Source organism: Rutidosis leptorrhynchoides, chromosome 4 (assembly GCF_046630445.1).
Source record: "Rutidosis leptorrhynchoides isolate AG116_Rl617_1_P2 chromosome 4, CSIRO_AGI_Rlap_v1, whole genome shotgun sequence".
Taxonomy (NCBI): Eukaryota; Viridiplantae; Streptophyta; class Magnoliopsida; order Asterales; family Asteraceae; genus Rutidosis; species Rutidosis leptorrhynchoides.
The window spans coordinates 383,829,430-383,842,741 of NC_092336.1; the positions used below are offsets into that span (position 1 = coordinate 383,829,430).

Below are 13,312 nucleotides of genomic sequence, written 5' to 3' on the forward strand. Positions count from 1 at the left end.
ACAACCCAACTCTGATGTGGACTTTTGTATAAATAATGTTTTGTGATAACGTAACACCGTTGTGTAAACTTAAACGTAATGACGTGACTTATATTGTGTTTGTTAATAAAGTCTTCTGCTGTGTATTTAAAAAAAATGGCCGGTGTTACACGATGCGTCCCCGACTCGCGACTTTTACAACCTTGAAAAATATAGATATAGAGATATAGATTAATACTTCGTATTATATTATATTAGATAGATTAGATTACTAAATTAAATAAATATATTGTACTCCGTAACATATAGGAGTATCAAGCAAGTGGGCCCAGACAGTAACAAATCGTTGTCTCTGACAAAATCAAAATTCAATCCACTTCCAAACCTCCATCTTTTATCCACCAATCACCACCATTAACCACCGCAAAATTAATCAATGGTTTTCAACACCGTTTTAGTTGCTTCCGTCGCCACCGTATCAGCTGACGTATGGCAGTCAGTAGCATGTTTCTCCGAACGAATTACTTCCGATGAATTATTAGATCTGGTAATCTGTTTTCCTCTTCAACAATTAGGTCGTTTTGCTCTTTGTGTTTGGAACTTTTTTTGTGTTCCTCCTTCACCACCTGATGCTTATTACTATTCTTATAATTATTACGATGATGATGATGATGATGATGATACGGATTATGATTCCGATCGTAGTTCCGTCGCTGCCGGAGGTTTTTCCGGTTATGATCACGGTCGCCGCGATTCTTACTCCGATTCGCATTCGGATTGATTTATATTGTTCCTACTTTTTTCATTTTGTACAGTAACTCTAATTCTTATTGCGAATTATGTTTGTTATATATATAGTTTAATTTTAATTTTAAATAATTTTGTTTGTGTGCGCTTTTTCTTATTTAAGAATTAGATTACGATTCTGAGAACAGTTTCACCGGTTCCGATTCGAATCTGAATTGATTTTAATATTAATTATGTAATGGTAATTGTTATTGTTATTGATGTTGTGATCATGTTTATTATGAGTATGACTTTATCGTTTAATCTTTACGATTTGTGTGGTTTTTTAATGGTGTATGTGATGTGATGTGATGTGATGTGATGTGATATGTGATGCCTATATTTATGTGGTCATGGCCTAAATTATATGTTCAAAATAACTTGATTATGTAGATGAATATATACGGCAGATTATGAATATTGTGTTAGTGTTAAACGTTTGATGCTTGAATTTGTAGATTATGTCTTATTTGTTATGGACATCAATTATTGTATCTTGTTTCCAATTAATATCTTCTTAGTATTTGAAGCAACTTAGGTAGATAGCATATTTGTTGCTGCTACTTATAATGAACTATGTTCTGATGATGTGCTTGAGTATCTTGAACTCTGATGTTAAATTAGTTAAAGTTTTCAAGTTAACATGAAACATAATTGGGTAACTTTTCATGTTACTGTAGGAGTGTATGTTTACTTGTGTTGCAATACAGCATTCATTTACTGCAGCATTTTCTTGTAGTTAAAGCTAATTTCTAAAAGAGACATTACATCTGTCACTTACAGTGAATATCTTACGATGTACGTAAGATTAGTGTGCATCCATTCTTTGTGTAGTTAGATTTCACTTGTCTTTGTAAAACATATATAGTAATTGCATAGCCTTTCGGTTTAAACTGAGTTGCCTGAAATTTGTTTCATATAGCCATCTAGGACACGTTTCAGATTGTAATGATATAGTCTAGTTTATCATCGTATATTGTTGATTCTTTGTGTGCACATGTTTCCTTATTATTACGAACTTATGTTGTGCCTCTTCTAGTTGATTCTTAGGAAAATGAGAGTACTATTATAGGGCAAATTTGGTGTTCTGGGTAAGGCAGGGCTAGTTATTCATAGTATTTGATCTTGTTGACATAGGTGGTATGCTGGTTCAAGTTGTAGTTAAAACTAGAAAGAAAACGTGGACATGCACAAATGACGCCGACTGGCTTAGTACTTGCAGGTTGCAAACAATAGCACATTTGTTTGGCCATTTATGTATTAGTGTCGTAGTGATTTGCCTCTAGCAATTGTTATTTGTACACCATGTGTGTTCTATAATATTGTATTATACAAACGTAAAACATGTTTACTTGTGTTCGGGCCCTTTTTATATACTGTAACTTTCTTCTCAATGTGGTTGACTCGTTTTATTGTTTCATTTTGTTATCATGATCCGATAGGTAATGAATAGAAAGGACCATATTTGTCTTTTTGCGTTTAGAATGATTGAATGGAATCAAAGTTGAATTATTTGTCACAATAACCTACAGTCTTTGAAAATAAATATGAAATATACAATTAGAGAAATCAAATTAACATAAAAATATTGCACTACATGGTAATAACAATTGTATGTTTCTATACAACAAAGTAAGGCAAGTGTTGATCAATGTATACAAGAGTTTTGTGCAACTTATTACTTAACATTTTGTCATTTTTCCTACTGAAAGACTGTTGATTAACAAAGCTAAAATAATTTTGATGGAAAGGAGAAATAATTGAGTAAATAAAAAGAACACAAATATTAAAAACCATCACAACACTAAAAAGCATTAATGATTTCCCTAAAGGGATCAACATATTAGTTTGCTACTTATTTAAAAGGTACATTGTTGGTTTTCTAATATATTGAGAAGAGCAAACAAATGTTTCCAAAAACCAAGAGATAACACTTCTCTTTCCAACTTGTACCTATAAACCAAAATCCTACTGAAAATCCAATTTTCTCTTCAACCTCATTCTGAGTCACTTTCCATGCTTCCCATTGCCTTCAATCCTCTTGGTCTCTGCAAAAGTCAGATGTACAACTTCTTTTAGTAATATAAATAACTTAACTAGATAAAGTACATGTTAGTACATTATTGCAACTTATATTACTTATATTAGCATAATGAAATGATTGTTCTTGATTTGACAAAAGGTTTTGAACCTTGAGTTATGTATGCAAGTATGTAACTATTAACACATAAAAGTACAGATCTTTTATAGCCCATAGATCACAGATTTCAGTTAAGATTTAACCAAAAGTGTAAACAAACCTTCTTATTAGTCTTCTTCTCTCTAACTTCGTATCTTTCTTGGCATAGATCAGATAGCCATGCACCTGGACTTACTAACTGCAATCACAAAACAAAAGTCAAACAAGTCAAGATTCATACTAAACAAGTCAAGATTCATGAATGAATTAAAGAACCATAATTTGAAAACTACATCAAGAACAAAAATGAAAAGGGTAATCAAGTAAATTTACAAGTAAGGTTCTTTGAATAGTCTTGGCTCTTTTCTTAGGCCTTTGAGGCAGTTTACACCCTTTCATTGCCATAAAGTCTTCTTCTTTTTCTTTGCTTGATAATGTTGTGAACAGTTTAGGCCAAACAGCCTTCTTGATTTCTTTCTTTGCATCCACTTGAAACACATTCTTGCTGCTGCTACTCTCTTCAAACCCGCCTACAGCCGATCCCCGTGTTGTGTAATACCGGTCTTCCTTTTCCGGTGATGATAGTGCCGACATTATCTTCCTGTTGTAGACCAACAAAACAATCAGAAAACAGGAAAATAAGCCACAAAACCAATATACTTCTATATTTTTAAGACAAATTTAACATATATCCAACCGAAACATAAAAAAGTATCAAAATGTTGATTGAAAATTAGAAAATCCCAACCGAAACACAAAAAAGTATCCAAATGTTGATTTACATACACAAATGTGTTCATTAAATATTCACACACAAAAGACCTCAGATGTATTCAACAAAGAAAAAGCACAAAACTTTATCTTTTCCTTTGGTACTCCAACAAAACCATGTTCACTTGTTTCTTTTCACACAATAAAATAACCAAAATTTACATAAGAAAAAAAATATCAAGAATTCACTGCAAACTCCAAAGATTTAAAGATTCAGGCTTTTCATAAAAAAAAAACACCATACCAAAATAAACTTAAGCTCAATAATGTGTTTATAATTAAAAAACTAAAATTAATTATAAGTATTGAAAATACAAATTTAACTGTTTTCAACCTGTTGAGACGTTGAGGAGATGAAGCATTAAGAGGTGGAAGAGGATGAGTAGAATCTTGTTCATTTACAACCCTTCTATCAACACGTTGAGATGTGCTTTTTTTCTTCACAACATTTCCATTTCCATTTGCATCTGATTTCCCATTCATAACTGTTGACTCTTTTACTTTCACAAATCTTAGCCTCTTCCTATTTCCCCACTGTAACTTATCCATTTTTAGTCTAAAGTTTCAATCTTTATATCTGTAAAACAAGTGAATCCCCCATTTAGCAATAAACCCTAAAAATTGATAAGACCCATGAACAGTAATTAGATTGTAATTTAAAATAAAGAATACCCACATCAAGATCTATGCTAAAACCAGCATCAAATCTAGCAATTTACCCTATATTTCAAAGTCATTCAAGAACATTAGAAAATTAACATAATCCAAGGATGAAAAGTCACTTAGAATGGAGGGTAAATATAATGAAATTGAAAGAACGATAAAGCTTCAATATTCGTATGATAGAGTTACAGTACCCAATTAAGGATCTGTGCTAAAACCAGTATCAAATTATCATGCATTTAAATATCACTGAAGAACCTAAGAAAATAAATAAAACTCACAAAAGGAAAAAGAATAAGAGGTTACAAGAACAGTAAAGTTTCCAACTTTGATGGTAAAAAATCAAGATTTTTAGATTTAAGAACAAAAAATACAGAAAAAAATTAAAATACCGATATACGATTTATGCTAGAAACAGTTTTATACCTTAGAGATCTTGCATTCAAAACCCAGATAAAATCTTGTATAAAAAGTACAAGAATAAAATATAGAGATGATTACAAGAACAAAGGTTAGTGAATACAGCAGAAAAATGGTGATGTATGATGGGGTTTGTTTGTTAGAGAATGAAAACTTGATTTAATCTATGGTTTAAACGAATTAAATGTATTTAAAAAAGATTCTGTAATTTAGTTGAGAAAATTGGGTTTTTTTTTTGGTCTGCCTCTTTTGTGTTCTTGTTTATGTTATGTGTGAAGTTTATGTTGAAGAAGAAGTGGGGGATGTGGTTCAGTTCAATATTTTTCTACACCCTATCGGTAGTTTTGTATTTTAATAATTCTTTTAATTTTTACTTTTATTTTATTTTTATTTTTATTTTTATTTTTTACTCCTTATTCTTTTTCTTTTTAAAAAAAAAAAATTAGGAGATGAATATGGGCCGTTAGATGCTACTGTACGGTGGGATATGGGCCTTTAAAGGCTCCGACTAACGTTTTGGTTAGCAGTCTCTAACGACTTATGCTCATGAGCACATGACATGCATCAAAGGTAAATAAGCCGAACTACTCGAGTTCAATTCGTTGAAAGCTTGTTTTGAGTCGAAATTAAAAGAGTTTGAGGCTGAATTTGAACTTTATTTGAAGCTCGTTTAGTAAACGAGTCCGAGCTCGAACAAACTCACGAGCCTAAACAAGTTTTTCATTTATATACGCTAAATATTATATTTTTTTAATAATATTATATAATAATATAATAATAATAATTACTATTATATCAACATCATAGTTAAAAGAATAATAGTAAATCTTATATTATGTATATAAAAATCACAAAAAGAATAAATATAAAATATAATAAAATAAAAAAGTATTAAGAAAAATAAAAATTATGTAATTAACGAGTCGAGCTCGAGCTCTAAAATATCAAAAGTTCCGAGCTCGAACTTAAAATATTATGGTCGAACCGAGCCGAGTTCAATCTCTAGCTTAATAAAATTAAATGAGCCGAGCTCGAGCTTAACTCGGCTTGTTTACACCCCTACATGCATCATCCCTCCTCACTATTTTGGTACTTATTTAATAAAGGTTAAGTGCATGCGGAATCGCAATGATCAAATTCAGTATCTAAGGAGACACTAAGACTGTTTCTAACCGTGGCGGTGACATCAATGTCAAATGAGGTATTTTTTGATGATGTGACAAGGTATTTTTTGAGGAGTGTCAAATTTGAGGGTTAAATTTGTGAATGTGTGATGCGGTAAAAATTTGTGAATGGGTGATGTGGTAAAATATTATTGGTAGTTGGGTATAAAATTTTTTAATTAATAATATGTAAAAATATGTGGCAAAATCTGATTTGTTGGAATAAAATTTGACACAACTTTTGGATCCGTCACATTTTCGAATGACGCCCGGGGCGTCAGATTTTGACGCCGCGTTAGGGGCGTCAAACTTGTTGCCATGTGGGATGACGGAACAAATGTGACGCTAGGTTAAAACCAGCCTAAGAATTAGAGTTTGAAAGAAAGTTAAAGAGTGGTTCAGTTTCTAATTCAATATTTAATTTTATTTTTAAATATTATTTATTTTAATTTTAATACTTTTATTACTCCGTGTAATTTACTTTATATATTAAATATTTAAAATAATTACTATCAATTCATTTTCATTTTATTTAAGGGCTGTTGATCAAAACGTTCATTATTCAAACGAACTATACGATTCGCTCTAAAAAAAATTGCCAAATGCCCTCACAAGTCGCATGGTGCCTGCGAGCCTTGTGCGTTCGGCTTGCGAGCCAAGATAAATTTGTGATTCGTTTAATTCTCCACCATTATTGACTACAACCAAACGAATCCCCTCATTCAATTTGAACTACATTATATAACTCGAAAATCACGCATTTGTACATAAATCGCAACTCGCAATATGCGGTTGTTTCTTGAACAAAAATTAGGAATTTGATTTTAATATATACAAATAGATCTCTAAAAAAGACACACTTAAAAAAAAGGTACCTGAATACGAGCTACGGATCAAGAGTTATCGCGATCTGAAAATTTTCGATAATGCCCGGTTGCGTCCATTCGCAAGGTCGCAAAGGTATCTTGCGACTGGGAGTTCGCATGGTCGCAAGCCTAAGTCGGACCTTGCTACTTGCGATGACATTTTAAATTTTTAAGGCGAAGTCATAGTTCGTTTAAAAATGGGCGCTTTAGTCTATAGCCCTTTATTTAATTAAGTTTTATTTCATTTTTAGCCCATATGTTTAAAACTTTCGACCCAAATTTATCCCACACTTTATTTATTTATTTTACGAAAAGGAAAGAATACATTAAATAAGAAAACATCAACAAAAAGATGAAGAGACCAAACAAAGATATAAAACTTCTTGAAGCTCAGCACAACAATCATAAAGCTAAACTTTCAAGCAAAAATCAAAAGGCCATATAAAAAATTAAATCATACTAAAGAGCATCCAAGGATTACAATCCCATACATAAAATTGATGCCTAGAAACTTGAAGAAGATAGCCTAAAAACCTTCATCTTGATACTTCAAATTATGTTGGACATACACGAACTTGAAAAACCCCAAGACTAATTGAGCCATTTTTGTTGAACCATTTAAGCAATTGAGAGATAACTGAAATTCACCACTTGACTTCAGCCTCTGATTTAAAAATGGGCAAACCATAACACATGACAAAGAACTTCAGCTTCAAAGTAATTATTCTAATCCACCAACAACTTAGAAACAATGTTGAGATATATGTTTTCTTCATAGATACGTATATTTATTTGGCTTCTTTCTCAAGTTCTTATAAGATATAGATAATAATTTCCTTTTATGGTTTCTTTATTTGCCTATATAAAGGCTCATGTAAATCTCGGTTATTCATAACATACGATAATAAAATCTCTTATCAAATTCTTTATGGTATCAGAGCAAAATCCTATAATCAAAATCAAAACCCTAAAATTCGTCGGTTAGTCGTACCGACCCAATTCAAACCCTAAATTCCTTCATTCTAAAATTGGTCCATCACAAATAGCCCAAAGATCATTCAAATCAAATCAAATCAAATTCTTTAAAACCCTAACCAATAAACTCATTCAGAATCAATTCATTGATTCATCTTCATGTGCTCTTTTAACCGAGATAAAAACAAAACCAATCGACAACTTACTCTGTAACAATGGCAGGCGATGATACAGAGTCTAGTACAAGGTCAGTTATTGATATAACTTCACCGTACTTTCTTACTTCTGCCGACCATCCAGGGTTAAATTTTGTAGGAGATAATCTCCTTAGAGATGGCAATTACAGTGACTGGAAAAGTGAAATTACTAATGCTTTTCTTGCCAAGAACAAGATGGGATTCATCGATGGAACGATCCCGATGCCTAAAGAAGGATCAAAGGACTTAATGAACTGGCAGAGATGTAATGCAATGGTTCGAGGCTGGCTTGTAAGTTCCATGGAAAAGGAAATAAAAAATAGCGTGAAGTACGCTACCACTGCAAGATACATCTGGATCGATCTTGAAGAAAGATTTAACAAAGAGAATGCGCCTAGAGCTTATGAACTACGCATAACCATTACCATGATTCATCAAGAAAGCTTATCTGTATCTGCATATTACACCAAATTACGAGGCGTGTGGGATGAGATGCAATCAGTGAGTCCAACACTAAAGTGTACCTGTTCAGAATGTACATGCGATGTGGCAAAATCAATAGCACAAATGCGTGACAAAGAAAAATTGTACAACTTTCTAATGGGTTTAAATGAAGAATATGGAACGGTGAGAACGCAGATTTTGAGCAGGACTCCTCTTTCCATACTTGGGGCAGCTTTCCATCTTGTTAACCAAGATGAGCAACAACGACATGTGGGTTTTTCTCGACCAGTCAATACCGATGCATCTGCTTTTCAAACCAAGAGCAAGAATATGTCAAGATATTCAAGAAGAAACTATAATCAATCGACATATAAGAGGGATGATCGGAATGTAAAGACTAAAGACAAGACGTGTACATACTGCCAAAAGTTCGGACACACCATTGATGGTTGCTTCGATTTAATTGGTTATCCGGAATGGTGGACGAAAAAGGCTAATAACCCTAAACCTCAATCAAGTAGAGGTAAAACGCAGGCTACCATTCTACCCAAGGCTGCCTCTGTTCAAGAAGATAAGCAAATCATAACAACTATTAGCAAAGAGGATTATGATTCTTTAATGCAACTGTTACATACAACGAAGGGAAGAGAAGTGCACCAAACGCAAACATGGTAGGTAAAATTGAGTCTCACAATTCGTGGATTCTTGATTCGGGTGCAAGTGAACACATCACGCACCATAAAAATTGGATCGAACCCGCGAATGAGCATGAAACTCATACTTCTGTGACCATACCGAATGGATCCACCATTCTAGTGGAAGGAGTGGGAGACATCAAAGTATCTGATGTCCTTAACCTAAAACGTGTTTTACATGTCCCTGAATTTAAGTGCAATTTATTATCTGTTAGTAGATTGAGTAACGATTAGATTGAGTAACGATTTGAATTGTGTTCTCAAGTTTTATCCTAAAATGTGTTTTATCCAGGACTTACGCTCCAAGAACCTGATTGGGATGGGTAGAGTTCGTGATGGTCTGTACTATCTGCAGCCATCCAAACGTATGATTGTGGCAATGTCAGTGTTAAAGCAGCAGAAATTTTGGCATAGAAGATTGGGACACGCTTCTAATTCTGTACTCAAGAAAATAAAGCATTTAGAAAATCTAGATGTTAGTAGTCATTTTTGTGATTCTTGTATTCGCGCTAAACAAAATAGATTACCTTTTCCCATTAGTTTTTCAAATACAAATGAATGTTTTGAGTTAATACATGTGGATATATGGGGTCGTTATCAGCATGCTTCAATTAATGGTTCATATTATTTTTTATCTATTGTTGATGATCATAGTCGAGGGGTATGGGTATATTTGATGAAGGCAAAATCTGAAGTGGCCTACTATCTCACATTATTTTGCAACATGGTTGAAACACAATTTAACAAGCGAGTAAAACGGTTACGAACGGACAATGGTTCCGAGTTCCAGTCTAATTTTATGCTAGATTACTACAAAGAGAAGGGAATTATGTTGGAAACATCGCGCCCGTATACCCCACAACAAAACGGAATAGTAGAACGTAAACATAGGCACTTGCTCGAAATGAGTAGGGCTTTACGTTTTCAAGCATCATTACCCATAGAGTTTTGGGGAGAAAGTGTTCTCACAGCGGCCTACATTATTAATAAATTACCAAGTCGTGTTCTAGATAACAAAACACCTCATGAAATTCTCCTTGGAAAACAGCCCTCGTATGATCATATGAAGGTTTTTGGATGTCTCGCGTATGTTCACGATAATTTCTACAAACGAGATAAGTTTGGTGTGAAGGGGAGATCATGTGTTTTTCTAGGATATCCCATGGGTCAAAAGGGATACAAGCTTTATGATATAAAGGATCAAAAGATGTGGGTTAGTCGTGATGTAACATTCGTTGAGGACAAGTTTCCGTTTGACGTCGACTATGAAGGACACAAGTCTATAGAAAAGGAGTATTTGGAAGAAGCCTTACCTGATGTACAAAATCATTATGATGATATAGTAATTGATCAAGGTGTTGATTCAAGTAATAATATTAATGATGGGGTGGATACTTACAGTTCCTATCCCATGACCAAAAATTCACAGACAAGTGAAGATAATGCACAAACTAATGTTGGTGTTCTTTCACAAAATGAGGCTGAAAATACACGACAAAGTGTTCGTGTTAAATCTCGACCGAAACATTTAGAAGATTATGTCACTGACTTGCCACCATCCTTAAATCATGAGAATCCCATTCCCACTTCAGGTTCTACCATGGTACATCTCATATCTCAGTTTGTTTCTTATAATAAATTTTCTGATAGTCATCGGGCATTCTTAGCAGCTATTACTACTCATGAGGAACCTAAAACTTTTGCTCAGGCTGCGAAAATTCCACAATGGCGTGAGGCCATGAGTAAAGAAATACAAGCACTCGAAGACAATCAAACCTGGGTCATTACTAATCTTCCACAAGGCAAGAAAGCGATTGATTCAAAATGGATATACAAGATAAAGTATAAGCCGAATGGCGATGTGGAACGTTACAAAGCGCGTTTAGTAGCGAAAGGCTACACACAGATAGAAGGAGTGGATTTTCATGAAACATTCGCCCCTGTTGCCAAATTGGTAACGGTCCATTGTGCGTTAGCCGATGCTGCTCAAAAAAAGTGGTTAGTAGATCAAATGGACGTCAATAATGCATTCTTGCATGGAGACCTCCATGAGGAGGTATACATGAAGATACCTCAAGGATATGATAAAAACCGAGAAACTCAGGTCTGCAAATTGCAAAAATCAATATATGGTCTACGACAAGCCTCGAGAAATTGGTATCAAAAATTCACCAAGTCGTTAATTGAGATTGGCTTCCAACAATCCAAGGCGGATCATTCCATGTTTGTGTACAAAACTAAGGATGTTCATCTCATTGCCTTAATATATGTTGATGATGTTCTACTGATGGGTAATAATCGTGAGAAAGCTAATGAAGTCAAGAAACATTTGCACAAAAATTTTAGTATTAAAGACTTAGGTTCACTTAAGTACTTTCTTGGCATTGAGGTTGTACAATCACCAGAAGGATTCGTCATTAGTCAGAGAAAATACACACTTGATATTCTAGATGATTGTGGAGTTTAAGGGTGCAGACCGATTGGTTTCCCAATGGAGCAAAACCTTCAGCTAAAGAAAGAAGACGATAGTGGATATGTTGATGCTGGACAATATCGCAGATTGATTGGACGTCTTCTGTATTTAACAGTCACAAGACCCGATATAACATACTCCGTAAATCAGCTTAGTCAGTTCTTGAGCAACCCACAACGTAGTCACATGGATGCTACATTTAGAGTGCTACGTTATCTGAAAACCACCCCTGGACGAGGGTTATTTTTCCCTTCACATGGAAACTTGGATCTTATAGCTTGTTGTGATGCGAGTTGGCTTAGTTGTCCAACCACCAAGCGCTCTTGTACAGGTTACTTCATCACGCTTGGTAACGCTCCTATATCTTGGAGATCGAAGAAACAAAGCATCGCATCTCGTTCATCTGCCGAATCTGAGTATAGGGCGATGGCTTCTACTGTTTGTAAGGTTTTATGGTTGCGTTGGTTGCTTCAGGATTTTGACGTGGCACAATCTGAAGCAACTCCTTTGATGTGTGATAATGATGCAGCGAGGCTCATTGCAGTAAACCCAGTGTATCATGAACGTACAAAGCATGTTGAGATGGACTGTTACTTTGTTCGTGAACAGGTTGCCAGTGGAGAAATAAAACCTTGTGCAATTCGTTCCGAGCTTCAACCAGCAGATATTTTCACCAAGGCTATTGGAGCAGATCGTTTTAAACTTCTACGTAGCAAGTTGGGTGTTCGTGACCTTCACAATCCAACTTGAAGGGGAGTGTTGAGATATATGTTTTCTTCATAGATACGTATATTTATTTGGCTTCTTTCTCAAGTTCTTATAAGATATAGATAATAATTTCCTTTTATGGTTTCTTTATTTGCCTATATAAAGGCTCATGTAAATCTCGGTTATTCATAACATACGATAATAAAATCTCTTATCAAATTCTTTAAACAAATCCTAATTATTTTTTTCTAGCAACATTTTTAAAGAATTTATTTAGTAGTTTAGTTTAAAGAATTTTAAAGCTATTGTTAACACGTTAAAAAATATTGTACAGCAATTAATTATTATTTCTAAGATAACGAATATTTTAATACATGAATCAAAACTTTTTTAATTATTTATTTGATATAATCACTTATCGATTGACTAACTACCATTAATGGTGGTATGTATTGACCCTATTGGGACATTTTACCGGATTCGTTCACGGACCCCTACCCGAAACCACTGCCCAAATGGATATATTTTATGAACTTGCGGGCATAGCTCAACGGTTCTCCCCATGTAATTTGTGTCATTGGATAGGGAGAGGTCATGGGTTCGATCCTTAGGGACGACATGATTTCTTTAAACCAATTGAACACCAATAATGGTGATATATATTGACCCTATAGGGAGGTTTTACCGGATTCGTTCACGGACTCCTACCCGGAACCACTGCCCGAATGGATGTGTTCCCGGGTACCGTCGATCGGGTTCAGATTTCCGCCCGAACGTGTGTGTTACGTGCAAATGATGAGGGTCTTTGAAAGAAATGATCTACTGATGCCAAAAATATCGCCGTTCAAAAAAAAAATACCATTAATCACATAGACATAAGTTTATAAATAGCTTAATTTTTAAATAGGGATTACAATATGGGGAAAACCCCGCGGCTTGCGATATCTGTATTCGTGCTAAATTAGTAAATTAAAAAAAAAATATTACTAAATT

General features: G+C 34.2%; 4 protein-coding genes across 6 annotated transcripts; 3 read left to right on the forward strand and 1 right to left on the reverse strand.

Moving 5' to 3' along the window:
- Window positions 1-271: 271 nt before the first annotated feature.
- On the forward strand, window positions 272-998 carry LOC139844860 (uncharacterized). Its single transcript, XM_071835082.1, has one exon. The coding sequence runs from the start codon at window positions 416-418 to the stop codon at window positions 758-760; it is 345 nt and encodes a 114-aa protein (XP_071691183.1). The 5' UTR covers window positions 272-415; the 3' UTR covers window positions 761-998.
- Window positions 999-2,588: 1,590 nt separating this feature from the next.
- LOC139844053 (uncharacterized) lies at window positions 2,589-5,046 on the reverse strand. 3 transcript variants are annotated; one of them, XM_071834263.1, is made up of 6 exons: window positions 4,805-5,046; window positions 4,392-4,435; window positions 4,050-4,292; window positions 3,278-3,545; window positions 3,066-3,143; window positions 2,590-2,813 (listed from the first exon to the last, which is right to left on the reverse strand). In XM_071834263.1, the coding sequence occupies exons 3-6, from the start codon at window positions 4,262-4,264 to the stop codon at window positions 2,763-2,765; spliced, it is 612 nt and encodes a 203-aa protein (XP_071690364.1). In that variant the 5' UTR covers window positions 4,265-4,292; window positions 4,392-4,435; window positions 4,805-5,046; the 3' UTR covers window positions 2,590-2,762. The 3 variants fall into 3 exon arrangements, with proteins under 3 accessions (XP_071690366.1, XP_071690364.1, XP_071690365.1); XM_071834264.1 differs by lacking the exon at window positions 4,805-5,046 and adding an exon at window positions 4,573-4,739; XM_071834265.1 differs by lacking the exon at window positions 4,392-4,435 and having other exon boundaries at window positions 2,589-2,813.
- A 2,971-nt stretch (window positions 5,047-8,017) lies between these two features.
- LOC139841881 (uncharacterized) lies at window positions 8,018-9,118 on the forward strand. Its single transcript, XM_071832072.1, has one exon. It carries the CDS (start codon window positions 8,018-8,020, stop codon window positions 9,116-9,118), a length of 1,101 nt encoding a protein of 366 aa, XP_071688173.1.
- Window positions 9,119-11,629: 2,511 nt separating this feature from the next.
- Window positions 11,630-12,361, forward strand: LOC139841882 (secreted RxLR effector protein 161-like). Its single transcript, XM_071832073.1, has one exon. The coding sequence runs from the start codon at window positions 11,630-11,632 to the stop codon at window positions 12,359-12,361; it is 732 nt and encodes a 243-aa protein (XP_071688174.1).
- Window positions 12,362-13,312: the final 951 nt, after the last annotated feature.